General features: G+C 55.3%; 1 protein-coding gene across 1 annotated transcript; it reads right to left on the reverse strand.

The window, feature by feature from the left end:
• Nucleotides 1-131: 131 nt before the first annotated feature.
• On the reverse strand, nucleotides 132-24,371 carry IFNGR2 (interferon gamma receptor 2). Its single transcript, XM_056109394.1, has 7 exons — nucleotides 24,161-24,371; nucleotides 17,748-17,880; nucleotides 7,946-8,139; nucleotides 6,815-6,975; nucleotides 4,280-4,439; nucleotides 3,915-4,072; nucleotides 132-373 (listed from the first exon to the last, which is right to left on the reverse strand). Exons 1-7 carry the CDS (start codon nucleotides 24,231-24,233, stop codon nucleotides 263-265), a joined length of 990 nt encoding a protein of 329 aa, XP_055965369.1. The 5' UTR covers nucleotides 24,234-24,371; the 3' UTR covers nucleotides 132-262.
• Nucleotides 24,372-25,610: the final 1,239 nt, after the last annotated feature.

Consider the following 25,610-nt stretch of genomic DNA (forward strand, 5'->3'; position numbering starts at 1 on the left):
GTGGCTGCGCTGTTTCCCCCGCTCCCACATCTCTCTGCAGAAGCATTCTAGACATGGGCATGATTTAGATGGCTTCGAAAGAGGAAGAGAGCGCGCGGCACCCCCTCCTCCCCCCCGCCCCCCGTCCTGTAGTCACCCCCACCGAGGGCCTTTCTGCTGCAGGAACATGGGGCGTGGGTGGACGGAAGTTGGTAGGAGCCTCAGCCCAGGCGGGCCAGCTCCGGTGCTTCTGTGCAAAGTGCTGTGGGGAGGAATCAGCTCCTCAGTGGGTGTTTGGAAACGAGACGAGGGAGACGTGGTCCCAGGCGTCGTCTGTGGAAGAGCTGTCCTTGTCTAGAGTGTCCAGGATTGGCTGGGCCGGGTCCCTGAGATACTTTGAGGGTAGAAAAGCAACAGCGGGTGGGTTAGTACCGATTCTCTGCAGCAGGCCCTGTTCCTTGTAGTGTGGCAGGCAGAGAGCACACAAGGGTTGGGGCGCTTGCCGTGGGCATGGCCAACTGTGGTTCAAATCCCCCCAGTGCCACCCACGTACGGTTTCCCCCTGGACCCCCAGCTGGGCCAGGAGTGAACCCCAAGCACAGCCAGGTCTGGCCCCCAAGCCCCCCCCAAGACAGAAACAAAAGTTTGGGGCTGGAGTGATAGCACAGTGGGTAGGGCGTTTGCCTTGCACGTGGCTGACCCAGGTTTGATTCCCAGAATCCTATGTGGTCCCCCGAGCACCACCAGGAGTGATTCCTGAGTGCAGAGTCAGGAGTAACCCCTGAGCATTGCCAGGTGTGACCCAAAAAGCAAAAAAAAAAAGTTTTAGCTGGGACCCTCATATTTAGTCTAGGGGTGCCAGGGATGGAAGCCAGGGCCTCAGCCGGACATAGCGTGCACCTGCCCAAGGAACCCTCACCCGTGACCCCCGTGCAGCCTCTTCACTGGGGATCCAGAAGGCTGTTCTGCTGGCCCAGGAAACAACTTCTCCATCCATTGAACACTATCATCCCACGCTTCACGGATCACTCAACCACGACTCCCCAGGCTGACCTGGTTTGTTTTTATGCAAGTGTAGATGGGCCGGGAACCCAGGAAGTGCTGATTGCAGGTAGGAGGCTGAACCCTGAAAGGGCCTCTGCCAAGCCTGGCGTTCCCCAGAAAGAGAGGGGGCTGGGCCCCTGGCCATCACTGACCCAGGGGGACGAGGAGAAAGTGGGTAGGTGGCCTTTCTTTCTTTCTTTCTTTCTTTCTTTCTTTCTTTCTTTCTTTCTTTCTTTCTTTCTTTCTTTCCTTCCTTTCTTCCCTCCTTCCTTCCTTCCTTTCTTGTTGTTTTGGATTTTGGACCATACCTGTTAGTGCTCAGGGCTTACTCCTGGCTCTGTGCTCAGGGATTATTCCTGGCAGGACTTGGGGGACCATATGGGATGCCGGGGATCGAACCCAGACTGGCAGCTGCAAGGCCAGCGCCATCCCTATGGTACTACTGCTCTGGCCCCTTGGCAGGGATTATTTTTTTCAGAGCTGCTGTTTCCTGGGGCACAGGCAGAGACTAAAGATCCGACCAGCACTGCCCTGGGGCCTATGTCCAGCACTCCAAGCGTCAGTTTTCCTTTGGCTCCTGCCCCCAGCGTTGGGCAGGTCGTGAAGTCACCAGAAGTCACCAGAGTTAGCCCGAAGCTTGTGCCAGGTCCCGGGAAATGCCAGCTGGGCCCCCGCCATGCAGCCCGCTGAGTTTCAGGCTTGGTAGAAAGAGGAACCTCAGCACCACGTGTGCAGGGGAAGCCTCAGAGGCCGTGTGAACTCTGACTCATCCGTCTCGCTCTGAGGGACACTTTTCACACTTTCCCAGGAAAATGAACCGCAAGACCTTATGGTTTAAGTCACACCCCAAAGGTCAGATTCACTCACGAGGAGACTAACGGGGAAGTCTGGGGAGCAGCGGCGACCATGAACGAAGGAAAAGGCCCGGACACCAAGAGCTGTAGTTTTGGGTTTTAGTGTTTTGTTTTGTTTTTTTTCCTTTGGTGCCACACCTGGCAGTGCTCAGGGCTGACTCCTGGCTCTGTGCTCAAGGATCACTCCGGGCACATTCAGGGGACCATAAGGGCTGCATGGAAGTATCCTACCCACTGTACTATTGTACTATCCTTCCGGCCCTCACAGCCCCTTTTCTGCAACAGTACTCTAGCCATCTCCTCACCAGCCTGACCACCTTCTGTTCCCGGGGCTACTGCATTCATTCACTTCTCTGCCTCACCCAGGGACTGCTCGACCGGGCCGCGCCCAGCTCAGGGCTTAGTCCTGGCTCTGCGCTCAGGAATCACTCCTGGCAGGCTCAAGGGTCTATATGGGGTGCCGGGGATTGAATCATGGTTGGCAAGTACTTTGCCTGCTGTACTGTGACTCTCTGACCCCAAATTCATTTTTAAAATGTATTTAATATTATTATCATTTGTGTGGGGGTGGGTAGGTGGGAGGGGGGCACACCCAGCAATGCTCGGGGCTTATCCTGGCTCTGTACTCGGGAATTACTCCGTGCAAGGCTCGGGAGAGCCATATTAGGTGCTGGGGATTGAACCTGTGTCTACTGCGTACAAGGCAAATGCCCTACCCGCTGTACTATCACTTCGTTCCCCCCTCATTTGGTTTTAAATTCTACCTTATTATTCTTTACTTCATTTTCGGTTTTTGGTTTTGTTTTGGGGATTCCACACCTGGTGGTGCTTGGGGGCGACTCCTAACTCTGCTTGGGGGTCGCTCCTGGTAGTGCTCGAGGGACCATCCGTGCTGAGATGTAGAGTAGAACCCAGCACTGCTCCAGATCTTGGAGACGCCTGCCCAACCACTATTTATTTATTTATTTATTTATCTATCTATCTATCTTTGGTTTCTGGGCCACACCCTCTGGTGCTCAGGGCTGACTCCTGGCTCTGTGACTCCCGGCTCTGTGCTCAGGGATCACTCTTGGTTGGGCACAGGTGACCCTATGGGGTGCCAGGGATGAGATCCAGGTCAGCCACCAGCAAGGCAAGTGCCTTTGCTACTGTACAGTCTCACCAGTCCCTATTTTTCTGTTTGTTCTTGGATCACGCCTTGCGATGCTCAAACAGCGCCTCCAGGCTGGGTGCTCGGGGTCACTCCGGGCAGTGCTGGGTGGGGGGGGATGAGGGGAACCAAGTGGAGCTGGGGGTCGAACCCAGACCTCCCACAACCAAAGCATGTCTCTGCCCAGGGAACTGTTTCCCTGGCCTGGTCTGGCTATTCTCGCTGCCGCCTTAAGTGAGATTCTGCAGTGTTTGTCTTTTTTTTTTTTTTTTTTTTTTAGCTTTTTGGGTCACACCTGGCAATGCACAGGGGTTACTCCTGGCTCATGCACTCAGGAATTACTCCTGGAGGTGCTCGGCGGACCACATGGAATGCTGGGAATCGAACCTGGGTTGGCCACGTGCAAGGCAAGCACCCTACCCGCTGTGCTATCACTCCAGCCCCAGTGCTTGTCTTTTTTTGTGACCTTTCTTCACTTTCCACCATACCCCTGGGGTCTCCTGGGTCAGAATTTCACTCCTTCTTAAAGCTGGGTAATAGCCCATGCTCTGCAAATGCCACGAAACACCCGCCTATTGAGAGGCACTGGCATTGCTTTCACCTGTTTTGGGGGGAGGGAAGGAATGCCTGGTGATGCTGGGGACCACAAGGGCTATCTCAAGATAGCCTGGGGTGGGGGGGAAGGAGGTACAGTACAGTAAGTACCAGGGTCCAAACTCTTGCAGATCCCAGACATCTGCCGAGCCATGATACCCTGGCCCGACCTGTCGATGGTGTCGGGGGTGTGCAAGTGTGTCACAGTTCACTTGAACAACAAGCCCGGGGCCCTGGACCCAGGGACTGTTCGACCGGGCGGCGCCCAGCATCGGGGCAGTGGGTGGACATACCTCTTCGATCTGTAAGGGGATGCGGGGCGGCCTGTGGAACCAGAGCTTAATGAGGTCCCTGTATCTCAGGACGAGGAAGAGACAGACCACCACCAGTATGATCAGCACCAGGAAGATGCTCAGGGCGATGACGATGACCTGCTGCAGCTCGGCGGAGGCTACGGAGAGGAGGAGAAGGGTCGGATGCGTGCGCCGCAGGTCACGCGCCCCCAGCGCGCCCCTCGTCCGTCCCACCCCAACACTGGCCCTTGCAGGAGCTCAGCTCGAGCCCGCCAAGGCTGGCGATCACCTCCTCGCCCCCCGCCGCCGACCCCCGGCTTTGCCATGTGGGGTCTTGCCCCTAGGGCACGGGAAGGCGCGGGTACCATCTCGGCCTGTCTCGCTGCATGCGACGTCGCTGTAGGAACCAGACTCCGAGAGGCTCTGCTGCTTCTCCCACAGCTGGGCGCGCACACGCACGCAGTAGCGGCGCCAGGGTCTCAGGCCCGTCAGCTGGATGAGGGTCTCCCTGTAGGCGTCTTCATTCTAGGCAAAGACCGGGACGGCCGCGGTGTCAAACATTCCCGCCTCCCTCCCCCCTCCCCGCAGTCCACAAAGCCGGGCTCAGCCTTCCCCGCCGGGCCTAGGCTCAGAGGGCACAAGCAGCCAAGGAGAAGGTTCTGCTTGGATTCATTTGTTATTATTATTTTTTTATTATTGCTATTTTTATTCTATTATTCTATCTGTTTTGGGGGCCACACCTAACTGCGCCCAGGGGTCACTCCTAGCGGGGCTCAGGGGAGCATAGGCAGTGCCAGGAACCAAACAGGGCTCCAGCCCCTGCTGATTTTGGGGGGGGGCGATCACACCCCACGATGCTCAGGGGTTACTCCTGGCTCTGCACTCAGGAATCACTCCTGGCGGTGCTGGAGGTGGGGAGGGGGACGACCCTATGGGATGCTGAGAATTAAGCCCAGGTCAGCTGCGTGCAAGGCAAACAAACGCCCTCTCCACTGTACTATCGCTCCAGCGCCTCCTGCTGATTTTTAACTTGCTGCCCCCCCCCCCACCTCCGAGTAGGGCTTCTGGGCCATGGCTGGGGCATCTGGTGGCCAGCAGGGCTACCCAGTGGTGCTCTGGGATGCACACGGGGTCTGGGAACACAAGTGCTCTGGCATCCCCTGGCAAGATAAAATGTTATTCTCTTGAAGATGATCCTGTGTTTCCGCTTACACCAGTTGTGAGTCTGTCTTCAGTGAGATGCACCTTCTCCAGGATTTATTTATTTATTTTTTTGCTGGCTCTGCACTCAGGAATTACTCCTGGCGGTGCTTGGGGGACCATATGAGATGCTGGGAATTGAACCCAGGTTGGCCGCATGCAAGGCAAACACCTTACCCCCTGTATATCACTCCAGCCCTTCAGGATTTTTATATTATTAATTTTTTTCCTTTTTGATGTTGAGCCACACCCAGTGGTGCTCAGTGGTGCTGACTCCTGACTCGGCACTGGGGGATTCACTCCTGGTGGGGCTCATTTATTTATTTATATGGGGTACCAGGGATCAAACATGGATTAGCTGAAGAGCCTTTGGTCCCAAGACCCTCCCAGACATGCACAAAACTGCAGCTGATGCCCAGCCCTGGACTCTGTGTTACTCCCGAGCCCTCCAGAGCACTGAGGAGGGGCTGCTCAAAACTCGGGAGCACTGACTGACAGTGGAGTGAGGAGAATGAACGCTGTGATCGCAGTTATGTGAATGTGACTCCCTGACATCTCACTGTGATTGCCGTTACATGAATGAGACTCCCTGACATCTCATTGTGATTGCAGTTATGTGAATATGACTCCCTGACATCTCCCTGTGCTCAGCATCTGGGGACGGTGGTTAGCCACGAGTACCTGAAAACATGCAGAGTGAAACCACAGGTGCCTCTGCTGGAGAAGAAACACGGCCATAGCCGGAGGAAGATAGCAATTAAGAACATGGACCCAGAGCCCAGGGCTTGCACTGCCAGTTGCCGGCCCTTCACCCCATCTCTGAAACACTCGCCAGGAAGGTGAAAATGAGGTGGTGGAAGCCAAGGCCTGGTCCGAAGCCAGACACAGAAGCACAGAGAGAGCTCGTGCCCCTAAGTGTGTGTCACTGGGAACCACTAGTGAAGGGTCAGCAGGCAGCTGGGAAGGGATGACAAGAAGTGACTCTTGGCTGCTGGGGGCCCGGGCAGGGAGAGGGTTGAGGCCATTTATCACCCCCCCTTTTTTTAAATTAATTAATTTATTTTTTTGCTTTTTGGGTCACACCCGGCGATGCACAGGGGTTACTCCTGGCTCTGCACTCAGGAGTTACTCCTGGTGGTGCTCAGGGGACCATATGGGATGCTGGGAGTCGAACCCAGGTTGGCCGCGTGCAAGGCAAACGCCCTACCCACTGTGCTATCTCTCCAGCCCCTCACCCCTTTCTGTTTTCTGTTTTTCAGTCACACCCCACTATGCTCAGGGCTGACTCCTGGTAGTGCTTGAGGGACCATATAGGTATGCCAAGGGTCGAACCGGATCAGCCGCAAACAAGGCAAGCACCCTCCCCGCTGTGCTCTTTCCAGGCCTTCTCAGATCAGAGCTGCCAGCCCTTCTCCCCCGAACCTTCTTGCTCCTTCCTATGGCCTTGGCCCCTCTTTGCCAACAACTAGATCCGAGAGATGGAGATGGCCAAATCTTGCAGGCTGCAGAGGTGGGGTGCGTGTTGGAGAAAAAGGGCCCAGGGGACACCCCCAGCTCCAGTGTGGCGGAGGGCCTGAGCCGGGTGAGGACAGGGCCTGAGCCGGGTGAGGACAGGGCCGGTGCCGGGCTCCCCTCACACTCCCTTGGTCCCCTGGCTCCACCGGCAGGACATCAGGACATGAGGAGGAACGCGTCCTTACCTTCTCACACCTGGCCTCGTCCCAGTCTTCCCAGTAGCACACAAAATAGCGGAAAAACACCTTGTTTTCCTTGCTGGATATCTTGAAGGGGTCAGAGAAGGAGACGATGAGGGAGCCTCCTCCGGGCTTCACCGACAGGTTTTCTGGAGGTCCGATGGTAACTGGAAGGTATTCACAACAGTCTGTAAATACGGCGCACACACCTGGCCCCTACGGGCACAGTGTGGATGCCTCGTCCTGACGTGCTAGTACTTGCACCCACTGGACCCACGCTCAGATGCCCACTCCTTTTTTTTTTTTCCTTTTTGGGTCACACACACCTGGTGATGCACAAGGGTGGTTACTCCTGGCTCTGCACTCAGGAATCACTCCTGCCAGTGCTGGGAATCAAACCCGGGTCGGCTGCATGCAAGGCAAAGGCCCTACCCGCTGTGCTATCGCTCCAGCCCCCTGGGCCCTCTTCTGAACAGTAGCAGGTGACAGAGACAGGCGCCCCGCTTGCTTTCACATACTTCAGTGTCCTATTTAAGGGAAAACAACCTGGGGTTGGCGGGCGCAGGCGTTAGGGCACTTGCCTTACCAGTTGGCCGGGGGGTTGCCAGCTTCTTGACTGACAGAAGCAGGCAGGGTCCAGGGGAAGTCTCCCTCCCCTCCTCCTCACCTTAGCTCAGCGCACCCTGGAATCATCTTATTTCTGTTCGAAACGCAGAGAGAGGGGCAAGCAAGGACACTCTGAGGACTCTGAGGACACCTATGTGGACTCTGGGCTCTGCTTTCCTGCAACACGTGGCTGTTACCGTGTTTTTTTGTTTTTGTTTTTTAATAAATCTTTGGTTTTTTTTCTTTTTTTTGTTTTGTTTTTGCTTTTTGGGTCATACCCAGCAATACTCAGGGGTTCCACCTAGCTCTGACCTCAGGAATTACTCCTGGTGGTGCTCTCGAGGGACCATGTGGGACACCGAGGATTGAATCCAGGTTGGCTTCATGCAAGGCAAACGCCCTCCCCACTGTGCTGTCGCTCTGGCCCTGTTACTGGGTTTGACTCCCACGTTTTATCCCGTGGCCCCAGCCCTGTGATGCGTGTGACGGTCACGCTGTCCTGGCACCCGCGAGCATGCCGCACCCCCTTACCATTCCGGTAGTGCTCGAACCAGGGTGCAAAGGCCCAGGCGGAGGCGCGGGAGCCCTGGTGGGCGCAGACACGCAGGGACACATTGTAGGAGTACACGAAGCCCTGGCCGGCCGTAAAGTTGCACAGCGGCGCCGCCACGCGCGAGCAGTTGATGCGTTCATCGACCACGTCACTCCACTCGGTGGTGCTGGTGCTGGGAAGGGAAGCCAAGGTCCCCCCCGTGTCAACAGGGTCCCCGCAGGCCCCCGGCCACAGGCATCCCCGCACACACCACTCCTGCCCACGCGACTGTGGGTGGGAGAGACGGCTCAGCCCAGAAAGGCGCTGCCGGCCCTGCACGCAGCCCAGTTGGCTTCAATCCCCAGCACCCCAGAGGGTCCCCCTGAGCACTGGAGTAAGGCCTGAATATTGCAGATTTGGCACAACCTCCGTTAAAATATATATTATATATTATATATATTTATATAGCACAGTGGTAGGGCGTTTGCCTTGCAAGCCACCGGCCCGGCTGAGCCAGGTTTGATTCTTCCGCCCCTCTCGGAGAGTATCTCGCCCGCACGGCAAAGCCTGGCAAGCTCCCCGTGACATACTCAATATGCCAAACACAGTAGCAACAAGTCTCACAATGGAGACGTTACTGGGTCCGCTAGAGAAAATCAATGAACAATGGGAGGACAGTGCTACACATATATTTTAATATATATATTAAGGGCTGGAGGAATAGTACAGTGGCCTTGCACGTGGCCAACCGGGGATCCATCCCCGGAATCCCATATGGTCCCCCAAGCACCGCCGGGAGTGATTCATATTATAATAAGGTGGTAAAGTGTTAGGTATGAAACCTTCTTAGCAACAGTGCTGTAAACCACAGCAGAAAAAGTTAGGGGGGAAAGAGATAAAATAAAAAAAGTGCGTCTCTGAGAGGCAGGCTGGTGAGGGGCGGCAAATGGCGGTGAGTGGGACATTGGTGGAGGGGAGTGAAAGGAGCAGTTCTGGAATATGGTATCAGGAACAACCGTGGAACTTCACTACACTGTAACGTGACAAAATTAAAACAACAACAACAACAAAAATAATAACAGATCCCTAAAATATTTAAAAGTGGCTCAAAAAGGTGGCGCTCCCTTACCTACACAGCCCCTGCATGTATGAGGCCCCGAATATCATTCCTGGCACCTCATGGTTCTCACACACACACACACACACACACACTTTAGCAATGCCAGGGGGCCCCTAGAGTCCCTCCCCAGGATAAGTCATACACTCACAAAGTTTTGTGTGGACAAGTGTCCTTGGATCCTGGGGTGCCCTGTGGGACCTGCAAAGTATCCCTGTTCCACACCCCGCCCGCCCCCAGCACAAAGCTGCCATTTCTCGCCCCACGTGCTTCCCGCAACAGTGACTCCTGGCTGGCCCTGGTGGCGTCTCCTGTGGCTTCCAGCCTGCGCTTCCCCAAGGCTCTGAGCATCGTTTCCCACACAGGTGGTCGGGGGGGGGGGCGCCGGAGTTGTGTGCGGACCCTCACCCGTCTCATTGCCGGGGTTCTTCCTGTGTCTTGGAGCTGTGGAGTGGTAAGGGCTATCTATGGGGCAATGTGCTGATCAGACAGTTTCAGTTATAGAGTGCGTGTCTGTGTGTGTGTGTGTGTGTGTGTGGTGTGTGTATGTGTGTGGTGTGTGTATGTGTGTATGTGGTTGGTATGTATGTGTGTGTGGTGTGTATGGCGTGAGGGTGTGTATGTGTGTATGTGGTATGTGTGGTGTGGGGTGTGGTGTGTGTGTGATGTGGGGTGTGTGTGGTGTGGGGTGTGGTGGTGTGTGTGTGATGTGTGGTATGTGTGTGTGGTACATGTATGGGGTCTGGTGTGTGTGTGGTGTGTGTTGCATGTGTGTGGCGTGTGTGTTGTTCAGGGGGCTGGGGAGAAAGGACCGCGGGGACAGCGATGGCCTTGTATGTGGGTGACCGACCCAGGTGCAACCCTTGGTCCCCATATGGTTCCTCTGAACCCAGCAGGAGTGATTCTTGAGCACAAAGCCAGGAGCACGCCCTGAACAAACTGACTCATTTTGTTTTGTCCTCTGGCCTCCCAAGAAGTGCACAGGGGCCGCCTGGCCACTCAGGCGGGCAGCTCACGCTCGGGCGGGTGAGGGGCTGCCCCCGGGCCCTGCACTGATCAGGGGTTCCCAGACCCAAAGGGGTGCACGGGGGCCCCCAGGCTCACCATGAGCTCTGAGCCTGACTCTCCATGGCCCCCGCTACAGGTGACCTGAATGCTTCAAACTCAAGCCGTCCCACCCTATCTTAGGGCCCCAGAGCTCCCCCAAACCCCCCACAACACTCCCAAGGCATGCGCTCTGCTCATGCGGATTTTGCTCCCTCCCCCGTAGCTGCCCATTTAGAGAAACTCAGCCTCACCCCTCGGAAATCCCCGCCAAGTTCAGGCCAGGGCTGAAGACTGACACCCCCACGTGGGACCTCTGGTTCCCGGTTCTAATCTCTGTCCTGGTCTAGGAGAGAGGCATGGGAGGAGCCTGAGCTCAGACATCACTCAGGCCTGGCAAGGCAAGGCAGGGGACATGGGAGGGGGGAAGGACAATCGCCCCTCCCGTCCCCCCAAGGCAGTCCCTCCAAACTGGGGGGCAGGGAGGGCACTCAGAATGGGCACGTGACTTTTCCAAACCTGCCAGATGCTTAAGGGTACGCTGACTCTGCTGAACTTGGGGGCTTGAGAGCCCCCAATGCTTCCAAGCCGTGCTTCTATTCCTCAGGTCCCCCTTTCTCCTCTGAGCTTCCCTTTTCTCAGAACAACCTTCATTTTTGAACGCTTCTCCAAAAATAATGTCCAGGAAGGGGAAGAGGCCCTCGGAGGAGCCAAAGGGAGGACGGGCCGGCTTGGGGAAGTCTGCGGGGGCAGGAAGCTGATTCTGACGGGGGCAGAGTGGGACAGGTGCCCTCAACGGGAGGGGGGCATACACGCCATTAATAAACAGGGCTGTCGAGAGCATGACCCACGGCAGGAAGGCGGGGTTTTGTTTTCCTGGGTTGTTTCTTTTTTTTGGGGGGGAGGGTGCTTCCCAATCAGGTGCTCAGGGGCCCGGGGGACGCTACTGTGCTACTTGGCCAGCTGGGCCTCACGCATGACCCCCTGATCTAATTTTGATTTGTTTTATTTTTTGGGTTTTATTTTTTTAGGGGGTCCACACTCTGCTGGGCTCAGAGCTTACTCCTGATGGTGCTCGGGAAGAGTCTGGTATGCTGGGCTGGGATGGAACCTGGCAGCCGCGTGCAAGGTGAGCCTTCTACCTGTTCGGTACTATCTCCTCAGCCCCGTTTTATTTTTAAATATCTTTTTAGGGGAGAGGAGGCTCCCCTCACAGCCACCAGGGCTACACCTGTTGGAACTCAGGAGGGCCACGTGGTTCCTATGATTCCACGTGTGCCAATTCCCTGCTCATGTCACAAACAAGGAAAAGCTCTACCTAGGGCTGGAGAAATGAGACAGCGGGCAGGGTGCTTGCCTTGCATGTGGCTGATCTGCGTTCGATCCCAGTATCTTCCACTGTCCCCCATATCCTGCTGGGAGTGAGCTCTGAGCACAGAGCGAGTAGTAAGCCCTGAGCACCTGCCAGATGTGACCACCCCCCCCTCCCCCAGATCCCCCAAAACCCAAAGTGTTAAAGTCTGGCTTCAGCAGTTCAGGCTGAAGAAGCCAGAGGCAGAAGCAGCATTGGTTCCCGTCACTGCTGACCCCACACGGTCCACACCTGGGTGGGAACACGAGCTCCTATGATCAACAAGTCAAAATATTTACACAGAAAGAATCATGGAGGGGAAAAAACCTCACCCAAGGAGCTAGAGAGATAGCACAGTGGGCGGGGCACTTGGCTTGGACAAACCTGACTGGATTCCAATTCCGGCGCCCCATATGGTCCCCCCCCTCACCCCCAGACCAGCAGGAGTGATCCCTGAATGCAGAGCTAGGAGCCAGCACTGGGCACAGTCAGATGAGGCCCCCAAACCCCGAACAAATAAAAACCACTCTAGATTTTTAAAAAAAGGAAGCCAAAGGAAGTGGGAGCAGAAGTGTGACCTAAGTTTTGTCTCAGGTTTTACACCCAGAACAGTCAATCTTCAGATAAGACTTTGTAGTTGGAAAGAAGCTTCTGGGGAGACACCCCCAGGAGGGAGCCCTGCCTTGGACTGGAAGGGCCTGGGGCTGGCTGCAGTTCCTGCTCTCTGCTCTTCTGGGCTTGGCTGATTTTTCTTTCTTTCTTTCTTTCTTTCTTTCTTTCTTTCTTTCTTTCTTTCTAATATAGGAGTATTGCTATTTATTCAGCCATTGATTCAGCTGATTGAGTTGAGCATGAACTCCACTTGGCTGATTTTTCTTGATCGCTATTTAGATCAGAAAGGAATAACAGTTGGAAAGATGTGGGGAGGGATATGGAGACAGCTCAAGGGGCTGGAACACAGACTTTGCACATGGGAAGTCGAGGTTCCAACTTCCAACCCTGAGCAGAGCTGGTTTCGACCACCCCCCATACTCCGTAAGCACCAAGCTGGGTGTAGCACCCCCAAAACCCCAGCACGGCTGGGAGTGGCACAGACAAACCAACTACAACAAGCAAACAAGCAGGGCCTGTTAGTACAGTGTGGAGGACGTTTGCCTTGCATGTGGCAGACGGGTCGAATTCCTGCAGCCCATTCGGACAGACCCAGTTCGAACCCCAGCATCCCATCTGAGCAGACCCAGTTTAATCCCCTGTATTCCATATAGGCAGACCTGGTTCAAACCCCAGCATCCCATCTGGGCAGATCCAGTTCAATCTGCGGCATCCCATACGGGCATTTCCAAGCACCACCAGGAGTAATTCCTGAGCACAGAGCCAGGAGTAAGCGGAGCATTGCCGGATGTGGCCCCCTCCCCCCCAAAAACAAACAAACAAACATACAAACAAAAATGTCTGGGCTGGGCGTGGGGCACATTCCAAACAGGCTCCTGCTGCCTGTTCTCAAGGGAAACCAAAAATTGGGATTCTTTTTCTTTCTCTCTCCCTTTCCCTCTGTTGCTGCACTGGTGGCCATGACTGGGGGCTGAGGAGGACACGCACACACTTGAATAAGATGTTCACAGGGGGTCAAACTCATCAGTGGGGGGCTCATACACCCCCTCTGGTCACAGCAGCTGCCACACACATGCCGGTGGGGGTCACCCTCCTGGTCGTGGGGCTCACACACGCTAGGCTGCACACCTGTCACTGCAGTCTGTTACTAGGCCCCGGGCAGCAGTCATAGGGGCCTGTTTTTCACACAGGAGCCACCTTGGGGCTAGAACTCAAGACCTCACTTCTGCCAGGCATGTAGCTTTACTTTTTTTAATTTAAAAAAAAATTTTTTTTTTTAGTGTCACACCAGCGATGCTCAGGGGTTCCTGTACTCAGGGCTCTGTACTCAGGGATCACTCCTGGCGGTGCTCGAGGGACCATATGGGATGCTGGGATTAAACCTGGGTCGGCCATGTGCAAGGCAAACACCCCTCTCTGCTGTCCTATTGCTCCAGCCCTCAGGCATGTAGCTTTAGCCCCTCCTCACCCCGGGGCCCAGAAATTGAATTTTTAAAAGTACAATTTATTTTTTGGGTGGGTGGGGCACCCCCTCCCCAGTACTCAGAGATTACTCCTGGCTTTGTGCTCAGGAATTAATCTTTGCAGTGCTGGGGGGGGGGGTGCGTATAGGATGCTGGGATGGAACCCAGGTTGGCAGCATGCAAAGCAAACGTTGTGCCTGTTGTCCTATCGCTCCACACCCTAAAAGTACAATCTCTAATCTACACATTTTTGCTTTGTTTTTTAGTTTGGCTTTAGGGGGTGCTGGGGATTAACCCCAAAGTCCCAAATGCACTCTCTCATTGGGCCCCCCTTTTTTCCCTGCTTTTTGGGCCATACCCAGCGATGCTCAGGGGTTACTTCTGGCTTTGCACTCTGGAATTACTCCTGGCCGTGCTCGGGGGACCATATGGGATGCCGGAGATAGAATCCGGGTTGGCTGCGTGCAAGGCAAACGCCCTGCCTTAACCGCTATACTATCGCTCCGGGGGCCCTCCCTACTAGATTTTTAATGTTGACATCAATTGAAAAAACACAATGTGTAGGATAACATTGGTGATACGTTCTTTCTCCCTTACCACGGAGAGCTTAGTTTATCACAGTTCTCCTGGGGCACTTCCATTCCTCTGTGTTTATTTGTAACTTCCTTCTCTGTGCTTTGTTTCCCCAACGGTCTATCACTTTTTTCCCTTACTCAAATTCTGTTAAGTGGTAAGGTCAGATTCCTCTGATTTCACATTTGTGAGTGAAATACTGCTTTTCTCTTCTGCTTATGTCCTTTGCATAGTTTATTTTAAAGCAATGTCCTTTTTGTATAGACACAGGAAGACAGTTAATGCCATGCTTTTGTAACTTGGGTCTTAAATGACTCTGAATAATATTCACTCCTGGGCATCTGTTTTCTCGACTTAAGCCTCAACTGGGGTCCTTAGTTTCTAGGACCCCAAAAGAAGGGTCCTGAAAAGGGACTGGATGGACCCAGGGCAAGCTGTGAGCTACCCTCGCATCAAAATGGGCCAGGCCAAAGCGCCACAATACTTAATTATAAGTTAAGAGGATGGTCATGGGCAAATTTTGTCATGATTCAAAAAGTAACAACTGGATTAGGACCCTGATAGGGTTAGGAAAGACTAATCTGGCCTGAACACTGTAGTCTGAGATCTATAGTGAGATGGCCCTAGGAGAGCAATCTTATAGTTTAATGTATCTCTTACTGTGTCCATACAAAATGACTAATATTATTAAGGAGTAGAATTAAAATTAATATTTATATGGTTACTGGACTAAGGAAAGGAGAAACGTACCCCTAGATGGTATTTTGCCCTTAGGTGGGTCGTCTTGCTGAATGAGAGTTTGTCCAGGAAGAAGCTTCCCCTGAGCGAGGGACCTTACATCCGTTGACTGTATGGTCACACTTAGGTGTATTTGCTGCCTCAGCCCCCTTATGACTGGGGAGATAACTAAGGCTGTGAGAGGGGTAGGGAGGATTGAGAGAATCAAGGGGCATCCAACAGGAGAATGAAGGAGCAGGATCTCGAGAGGAAGGATGAAGGGGAATCGAGGGAAGGAGAATCAATAGAGAATGGAAACGAGATTGGAATAAACTGCAATTGAGACCAACCAACCTGGCCCTCCTTTCCTCCTTTGTCCACCCACTGCCTCAGCCATTCCCGGTGAGGGAAGTGTCTCGAGACCACCGAACGCAGGTGTTGAGAGACAAGACAAATACACGACAGTGTAACAGGGTCGGAGAGATGGGACATTTGCCTTGAACACAGGAGACCCAAGTTTGATCCCTGGCACCCCATACGACCTCTTGAGCACTGCCGGGTGTAATTCCTGAGCTCTGTGAGTAACCCCTGAGCGTCACCAGGCGTGGCCCCCAAACCAAAAAAATTTAAAAAGTGAGCACTGTGGGCTAAACCCAGTCCGAACAGTGTGGGTCACCCTGGATTTCAATTTGAAGCATCCTGCCACATCCGTGTGACTTGCCTTTGTTCCTGGAACTGTTCTCACTCACAGGCTCTCTCCCCCGTCATTTGATGTCGAGCATTGAGAGAGAGAGAGAGAGAGAGAGTGAGAGAGAGAGCGCGGGGAAGAGCAGGAGAGAAGCCCAAAGCCCTACAGCCCCCAGCGGAAATCAGGCCATGTAAACACCAGCGTTCCAGATACGGGAAAGTATCTAAAACACCAAAACAGATACCAGGACCCTCATTCCATCCTCAAACCCGCAAGGATGTGGGACAGAGTCCAAGAACGTGGCGCTGTAAACTGAACTATGGTTTATGGTTTATGGTGACCCCCCCCCCCCCAGGTGTTCCTATTCCCCCAGCACAGTTCCTTTGCCTCAGGCTAGCCTTTGTGGGGAAAGGCATGTGCTCTCCGTGGCTTCCAGGGGCAAGGGACGCTGGCGGGTCAGTGAGGAGTACCCTGCAGCCTGAAAACCTGAGTGTGAACCCGGCATGGCAAAGCCCGCACAAAGCACTGCCCTATGTGGCCCGGGAAGCCTCCAGTACCATTGGGTGTGGCCTTGGTGACCCCTGAGTCCCCACTGCTGCGCCCAAGCACAGGGTAGTCAGGTCTGGGTTGGCTTAAGTGTTGGGCCCCTGGGTGCTGCTTAGGGGGCTCCTCAAATATGCAAAAGTGAGAGAACCCCGATTCCTAGCATCCATAGGCGCCTGGTGACCCAGAAGTGACCGACCCTCTTCAAGGCTGGGGAACCCCGTCAGGGCAGCAATCCGGTCATCGAGATTGTTTATCTGGAGGATGTTCCATTTACCAAATACCCAGCTGGGCTCCAGTGTGCAGAGACACACATAGCAATGTTCCCTCTGCAGCTCTGAAGCTGCCCAAGCTCTGACCCCAACAAGGGTCCCCGCTTTTTTTTTTTTTTTTTGCTTTTTGGGTCACACTCGGCAATGCTCAGGGGTTACTCCTGGCTCTGCACTCAGGAATTACTCCTGACGGTGCTCAGGGGACCATATGGGATGCTGGGATTCGAACCCGGGTCCGCTGCATACAAGGCAAACGCCCTACCCACTCTGCTATCGCTCCAGCCAAGGGGTTCCGGCCTTATCCCATCAATGATGCACCCGAGTGATTCTGAGAAAAGCCTGGAATCCCAGGGAGGAAGAGCAGAGCCTGGGGCCTCCGGGCATCCACAGATGCTCAGAGCGTCTCCCTGGGGCCCCGCCACCCTCCTGGCGACTTGGCCACCAGCGACCCCGCCCTCCTCCAAGTCCCACATTACCTCTGGCCACCCCGCAGTCAGGTGTGCATGAGTACCTCCCCGAAAGTGTGACCCTCGGTGGGCACTGCAGAGACTCCCAGTGAGCACTATAACCGGGACTCACATGCCCCCACTGCAACTAAGCCCACGAGTACCCGGGCTGAAAATGGGAGAAAGGCGGGCAGACCCCTCCCACCCCCCCACCCCACCCCCCGCCCCAACCCCGGCACCAGACACGCGTGCGTACGGCAACACCAGCTGGAATGATAGAGGGAAAGGGAGGGGAGGAAACGCCCTCACCCCTCCGCCTCAATCCAAACCCGCCCATGCTATTTCCACTAAGCCAACGTTGTTCCAAGGGGCGCTGGAAGGTGAGAGAGGCCATCTCTGATCAAAAAACTGCTCCCGCGTTCCCTCGCTGTTTGGGACCATAGCAACACCCTAGGTCGCACACAGGGGTCACCTGCGAGCCCCGCAAGGTCCCCTAATGTTGCTCTTATTCTGCTTTGGGGTCCCACCTGATGGTGCTCAGGGGTCACTCCTGATGGGGCTGGGTGGGGGTGGTGCTGGGGATCAAATCAGGGTTGGGCCACATGCAAGGCAAGCGTCTTAGCTCTGTACTCTCTCTTTCTCTCTCTCTCTTTCTCTGCCTGACACCCCCCCTCCCCAAAAGGAAGTTTTTCAAAGCTGATAAGAAGCAAATGAAAAACACATCCTGCCTTGGGGGACAGGAAGTCCTTCGTGAAACCATCAGGGGACCTACTTGTGCCAAACCTCGGAGGCCGTGTGGTTGGGGTGTGTGTGTGGGGGATGTCCTTGACGGTGGAGCAATTGTGGTCCAGTGGAGACCTTAAAGCACCCAGAGCCGATCTCTTCCCTTCCTGGGATTTGTTTACAGCCCAGCTGACCAAGCACCCCCCCCCCCCACCAGCACCCTGGAAGGACGTCAAGGGAACATCTGCTTACTATTTGTACTGCACCTGGTAGACCACCGGCCCCGTGTCATCAGGCGGGGGGACTGGATCCCAGCTCAGAACCTGCTGCGCATTGTACAGGAGAATCTTCAGGTTCTGAGGAGCCGGCAGCTGGACAGGAGGGTCTTGAGAAGGACCGAGAGGGAGAGAGAGGAGAGAGGGGAGAGAGAGGGTCATGCTCTGGGTCTATCGCCCACACGCTCATGTCCACAGACAACTGGGCGCCTGCCACAGTGCATGGAGCAGCCATTCCCCCTGCCAAGAATGCCAAGAACCCGTCCTGGGGGGTTGGCACCATGGACAGGGGGGCGGGGTTGCCCCCTCCCCACCCCCACCCATCCTGTGAGTTCCAGGAAGTGTCCCTCAGGACTTAGATGTCCCACCTTCCGTGACATGTGTGAGTGGACAGACCACTGTGCAATCTGGGACTCACTCTCAGAGTTGGGGATGAAGCTCACGGCCGGGTGCAGGCCCCACAGACAGGAGGCCTTGGGAACCACACCCCAGATGAACAGCCCTCAGGCTGTAGTGAAGATGAACTTGGCCATGTGATACGCACTGGCCTAGACATAGCACCAGCAGTTAGTGAAGGAACACATACACACACACACGCACGCATGCATGAACACACATATATGCACACACACATGCACGCACAAACACACTCACTCATATACACTCACAGATACACACACTCACATAACAAACTCATTCATATATATTCACACACACAGACACACACTCCTGCCCCTGCGCCTGGCTGTCCTCCCCTCCCCTTGGAGGGGAGCGGGTTGAACTTTCCTCCCTGCCCCGACCAGGGCTCCGGCAGCTGAAGACCTCCAGGACCAGCCACCACCATGCTGAGACCACTCTCCGCACACATGAAGGTACTGGCAGAGGGACAAAGGCAAGCAGGTTCCTGGAGCTGAGATCTCCAAGCCTACTTGGATCGGGGTGAGCATCCTCCACCCAGATCCTCCGAATTCCAGTACACGGGGGTTACACCCACCAACTGGCCCCCTGGCGCTGTGTAATCCCATCAACGGCCAAGACTCAGAGACTATAAAAACCAGCTCCTGGAACATCTTATTATGACATCTTATTATCTCATTCCTACTTTGGACAAATGGCAGGCTACCAAATGTAGCCTGCCCACATGGCAGAGTCTGGCAAACTCCCCATGGCATACCCAATATGCCAAATACCAGTAACAATGATGGGTCTCATTCTCCTAAAGAGCCTTGAATATAATCTCAGGGCTAGGATGAAGGAGATGTTACTGGGGCCTGCTCGAGGCAATCGACAGACACACAACCACACTCACTCTCACATAACCCATCCACACACACACACACACACACACACACTCACCCACCACCTCCGAACCCTGGGAGCAGAAGCAATCTGTCCCCAGAATTCATTAGCATTGTTATTTCTTTAGTTTTGAGAGGGGTGGGGAGGTGCACCTGGCGGTTCTCAGGGGTTACTCTGCAAGTTGTGGGTCATTCCCGGCAGTGCTCCTGGGATCATGTGGTTGCTGGGGACTGAATGCAGAGCCTGTGCCAGGGCAGGCTCTGAGTCATCTCCCCAAACCCTGAATTGTGGAAGATTCCTCCCTCCCCACCCACTACTCAGTCTCAACATCCCATCCCTAAGGTTTGGGTTAAAATACAGATTCCCAGGCCCTGGCCGGAAACTTGCATTTTCTTTCTTTCTTATTTTTTTTTTCTTTTTGTGTCACAACCAGAGATGCACAAGGGTTCCTCCTGGCTCTGCACTCAGGAATCACTCCTGGTGGTGCCCAGGGGAAGATAATGGATGCTGGGATTGGAACCTGGGTTGGCCACATGCAAGGCAAACGCACTGCCTGCTGTGCTATTGCTCCAGCCCCGAAACTTGCTTTTTCAACAAGCTTCCCAGTGTGTCTCTCTGCCCACTGAATGTCAAGGTAGGGCAAAGGGGCTGGAGGGAGAGTACAGTGGGTAGGGAGCTTGCTTTGCATGCGGTCAACCTGCTTTAGCCCATATGGTATCCCCGAGTCACACCAGAAGTGATCCCTGAGCACAGAACCAGAAATAAACCCTGAACATTGCTTAAAATCAAAAATCAGAAGGAGAGGGAGCGGGAGAGAGGGAGAGAGAAAGAGAGAAAGAGGGAGGGAGGGAGGGAGGGAGGGAGGGAGGGAGATAGAGATAGAGAGAGAGAAAGAAAGGTAGGCAAGTGTGTGTGTGTGTGTGTGTGTGTGTGTGTGTGTGTGTGTGTGTGTCCGGGTCCTCTGATTAGTTATACACAGAGAGAACGTGGGCTGCCAAGTTTAGGTCCCTAATCAGACGGCCTTAATATCTGGAGATAAGTCTAGATTCTGGGGTGAACTCAAAAGTCATTGTGAGGGCATCTGCGGAGAACCTTAAAAGGGTTCAAGAGGCCAATCCAACCCCCAGAGCCTGAATGACGCCAGGATTTCAGTCCTGTGAAAGGTGACATGCATTGGCCTAGGTATAGCACCGGGAGTTAGTGCTACCCACCTTTCTCTCTCCACCCACTGTCTGGACTGCAAGGCAAAGCTTGGGCTGCTGATTTATTGCAACAGGAAATGGAGACACTCCCCAGTGGGAGACATGTGGTTTTGACAACACTCCCAGTGCTACAAGATAAAAAGCTCAAAGTCCCAGGGCCGGAGAGATAGTACAATGGGTAAGGCGCTTGCACGTGGCCGACCCGGGTTCAATCCCCGGAATCCCACAGCATCCCCTGAGCTCTGTCAGGTGTGATTCCCTGAGTGCAGAGTCAGGAGGAAGCACTGAGCACTACCAGGCGTACCCCCCAAAAAAAAACAAAACACCACCACAGAAGCTCACAGGATACACACAGCCTCACTCCATCTCTGTGTTCAAACTTTGATCTCTGGGGCAACTCACTGGGACTGTACCCAGGAAGCAAGGAATGCACTTCACCACTGAGGCCCATTCCAGGGCTCTGACTCATCAGCACTTCCTGATAGATGAGATAAAGATCTACTGGATGTCCAGGAAGTCTGCGTGAAAGTGCACACTTCTTCTCAAGACACCATCCAAGCCTCTAAAACGCTTCATGTAGATATTTACACATCGGATACACTGGTGGCATGGCTTAAATACACACCAACTGCACATTATCATGAATTTGGACATAAATCATAAATTAAACACACACACACACACACACACACACACACACACATGTGCGCGCGCGCTCAGACACGTGTATATATAGTCCATTCCTGGCAGTGCTGGGGTGGGGAGGGGCAGGCAGTGGGATCGAACCAGGGACTTCAAGCATGCAAGGCGAACGCTCTGCCACCAGAACCATATCCTGGCCTTTGTCCACCTTCAACAGCTGAAACCATAGAGCTGTTGGAGTCTTTGGTGGCAAACTCTAGGAATGCTAGCACCAGCTTCCATGAAATTTGATTACTGGCAAGGACTTGTCAAGAGGTGCTCAGGACATCTGAGGGCCCCAGTGGTAATTCTTGGTCAACTAGGTTGTGGCTGCCGTTGCCCGGGACTGGCAGGGTGGGGGTGGCTGGGGAGGGTCTCTAAGCTTATCCGCTTTTGGATGCTTGAGTGGGGAAATGTCATTTTGTAGCAGAAGTCTGAAGGCAATCTATCAGCTACAAGAGTTACAAAGAGAAGCCTTCTTCACCGGGCAGGGTCATCAGGCTGACTCATGCACTTCAGTGATGACTAGGTTTCTGTCCCAAGCAAAAGACCACCATACAGCATTACCATAAGTCTATACCCTGACTCCCCATATTTTAACAAATCTAAATGGGAAATAAGACAAGTTTCCCCTTTTAAGATCTCCTTGCTTCCCCATCTTGGACCATGAATGCAATATTTGGTTATTGAAAGACTCTTGTAAGTTTCAGAACATGTGTGGCCATTTTCAGTCCCTGACTAACTATAGGCTCAGTTGTTAATATTTGCTCTTCGTTTTGATTTAAGAAGAGCTTCTCTGGGACTGGAGCAATAATACAGCGGGTAGGGCGTTTGCCTTGCACGCAACCGACCCAGGCTTCCCATATTCCCAGCATCCCCTATGGTCCTCTGAGTACCGCCAGGAGTAATTTCTGAGTGCAAAGCCAGGAGTAACCCCTGATGCATCGCCAGGTGTGACCCAAAAAGCAAAAAAAAAAAAAAAAAAAAAAAAAAAAAGAGGAGCTTTTCTTAGGGCCAGAGAGATATACAATTGCCTTGCTCGCAGCTGACCTGGGGTTCAATCCCTGGCATCCCATAGAAACCCCTATGCCTGCACTAAATTCAGGCCAGGAGTAACACCTGGGCATCACCAGATGTGCCCCTCCATCCAAAAGAGAAGAGCTTTCCTTAAAAAAATATCCCTGTTACGGGTTGAAGGTGTGGCTCAGGGGTGAGGTAGGGGAACACAAGCCCTGCAAGTGAGGCTCTGGGTTCAATGACATGAATGGCCAATTATAATAATAAATTCAAGAAAATAAAAAAAAATTGCGTGTTTGTGTTTGGGGGCCAACACCCAGCAGTGCTCAGGGCTTCCACCTAGCTCTGTGCTCAGGGATCACACCTGGGAGGGTTGAGAGGGGCTGTGGCACTGGGGATCGAACCTGGGTCAACTACACGCAAGGCAAGAACCTTACTGACTATCCAATCTCTCGGGCCCATCCCAGGGTGTGTTAAATCATGTGTTATGAACCCCCTAAATCAAACAGTGCTTAAGTAGTATAAAGTGTTGCTCATCAAGAGACAAACCACAAAGGATCAGTTGTACCATACAGATCCAAATCTTTTTTTTCCTTTTTGGGTGAGCTAGAGCGATAGCACAATGGGTAGGGAGTTTGACTTGCACGCAGCCGACCCGGCCCACCCGGCTGACCCAAGTTCAATTCCTCCGTCCTTCTCAGAGAGCCTGGCAAGCTACTGAGAGTATCTCGCCCGCTCTGCAAAGCCTAGCAAGTTACCTGTGACGTATTTGATGTGCCAAACACAGTAACAACAAGTCTCACAATGGAGATGTTACTGGGCCCACTCGAGCAAATCGATGAAAAACGGGAGGACAATGCAGTGCAGTGTTTTTTGGGTCCACCTGGCGATGCTCGGGTTCCTCCTGGCTCTGCACTCAGGAATTACCTCTTGCGGTGTTCAGGGGACCATATGGGATGCTGGGCATCGAACCTGGGGATCGAACATGGATCCACCGCATGCAAGGTAAATGCCCTACCCACTGTACTATCACTCCAGCCCCAATCCGAATCTTTATAGCATTCTTGTGGGGAGGGCCAACATCAGATCTCAACAGGTTCTTGGCTTAAACTCTGGGCTTATGGCAACCAATAGTCAGTTCTCCACCGGGGAATGCTCCCCAAGCCTGATCACACGGAGGGGTAGGGAACGCAGTCCAGTTCCACACGACACCCAGCACTGTGAAGCACTCCAGCCCAGGGCGCAGGGATTGCGTTGGGCCTTTGCCAGGGTTGCTGGGGGAGAAGAAATAAGGCCAGACCACTTAGAACTCAGACGGCAAGGCAGACCCTGGCATGGAGGGTCCCACCTATAGTCTCCGGAGCACTGCCAGGAGTGACCCCTGAGCACCATCGGGTGTGACGCCAACTCCCCGCCACCCCCAAAAGAAAGAGAGAGGAGCATCCGTCCAGGTGGGACGCTGTCCAGAGGTGAGCAGAGCTGGGATTAGACGCCTGAGCCCCTCCCCGCGACCGCAAACCACCCCCAGTCTGGACCCTGGGTCTCCAAGACCGACTCCCCCGCGCGGTGCCCGAGCGCACCCCCTGCCCCGGGCACCCCCCGGCGGTGGCGCCCAGGGCAGGCCAGGGCAGAGAAGGTGGCGGCTGGCACCGTGGAAACTCCAGGTCGGCCCGGACGCCCAGACGCCTGGACTCCGAGCTTCCTCTGCCCGTTTTGGGAAATGGGGAAGCGTCGCCGCTAGAGTCCCGCATTCCACAGCAGGGGACGTCTTGGAGGGGTCCGGGCGCCGGGTGGTCGCAGCTCTCTCCCAGCCAGTCGCTTGGCTGCTGGCCTGGAGGCTGCGGGAATCCCCCTTCCGTCTAGCCCGCACCCTCAGTGGGAGCCCAGGGCTTTCGGCAGACCCCCTGCCCCCGCAGCCCCACCTAGCGATGTTCACAACCCACGAGGCCCGGGAGAGAGTCCAGGCGGTCCCAAGTGACCGCTGCCCGGCCTCTCCCCGTGCGCCCCCAGGACCTCCCCCCCCCACCACAGGCGATCGGGACATCGCCACCCCCCACCGCAGGCGATCGCGACATCGCCACCCCCCACCGCAGGCGATCGCGACATCCCCCAGCCCCGCATCCGCCGCACGATCGACTCGCGGGGCTCGGCGGGGTGGAGAGGTGGGGGGGGGCGCGCGGCCGCCCTTTACCTGTCGGGGGCTCCGCCGCCCCGCTGCCGCTGAGCAACGGCAGCAGGAGCCACAGCGGCAGCGGCAGCCGCATGGCCCGGGGCTCCCGGCGATGCCGGGCGCCGGGCACGCTCCAGCCGCGGCTCACGGCACTGTAAGCGCGGCCATGGCGGGGTGCGGGGTGCGGGCAGCCGAGCCCGCCTCTTCCCGAGCGGCGCAGGCGGTGGCGCGGCCCCGCCGCAGGGCAGCCCATAAAAGCCTCCCGCCCCGCCTCTAGCCACGCCCCTTCCAGTGCCCGCCCTGGACACGCCCCCTCCCAGAGCCCCTCACGCCCTTTCCCAGTGTTCGCCCCGCCGTAACCACGTCCCTTCAGAGCCCGCCCCGCCCCTCACGGCCTTTCCCAGATTCCGCCCCGCCATAACCACGCCCCTTCAGAGCCCGCCCCGCCCCTCACGGCCTTTCCCAGAGTCCGCCCCGCCATAACCACGCCCCTTCAAAGCCCGCCCCTCTCCTAACCGCGCCTCTCACATGGCCTTGTCACGCCCCTAACACCGCCCTCTCCCAGAGCCCGGCCCGGCATAACCACGCCCCTTCCCAGAGCTCGCCCCCTAACCACTCCCCCTCATGAACGCAAGTCCCTGGCGAGGGACTTTCCTGAGACCTGGGTTGCTCTCCTCGCGCACGCCGTGCAGGCCAGAACCGCGTTCGGTGCAGGGGGCCTCGAATGCCCCGGGCTCGCGGGAGGGGCGCAGCGGGATCGGGGGCGGTGGTGAGGCATGTGGCCCTCCGGGAAGGTCCCTGCCAAGGCCTTAGTGGGGCGCATGCACGCCGCGCCCAGCCCCATCCGCGCCTCTGCCGGGGCTCCGGCCACGCCTGGGGACGCGCCATCCGAGAGTTCCTCTCGAGTATATAAACTTTGCCCTCTTAACGTCCTCGCGGGGACGTCTGAGGTTTTTAACCCTGTTTGAAATCACCTTTTAAGGGGGTTGAGTGGTTCGAAAGAGAAGGAGGAAGCGGGGAGCGGGGGTTGGGCGTGGTGGGCACCGAGGGAAAGCGAGGAGAAAGTGCCAAAACTCTTGGCCAGGGCTTGGCCCAGACCACTTTCCGGCTGTGAAATGTTGGAGGAAGTAACCTTAGGATCAGACTGTGGGGCTGCAGGTGGTGGAGGGGTGGGGCGTAGGGGGCGTAGGGGTGGGGGTGGAGGGGCGGAAGGGTGAGGCTAAGGGTGGAGGAGAGGGGCTGAGTGGGCCGCGGGGGCAAGGGGCGACGCCTGGATAAAGAGGAGGAGTTGAGTGGTTACGGGGAGAAACTGGGGCGGGGCTAAGTGCTGAAGAGGAGGGGCTTATGGATTGGGGGCGTGGTCTACAGACAAAGGGGATGGGGCTTCTGGGGGAGTTGGCGCCGGGGACCGGAAGCGGGGGATGTGGGGGCTGCGGGGGATGAGGGGGCTGCTGGCGACCTCAGAGCACAG

Source organism: Sorex fumeus, unplaced genomic scaffold (assembly GCF_029834395.1).
Source record: "Sorex fumeus unplaced genomic scaffold, SorFum_2.1 ptg000265l, whole genome shotgun sequence".
NCBI classification, from domain to species: domain Eukaryota; kingdom Metazoa; phylum Chordata; class Mammalia; order Eulipotyphla; family Soricidae; genus Sorex; species Sorex fumeus.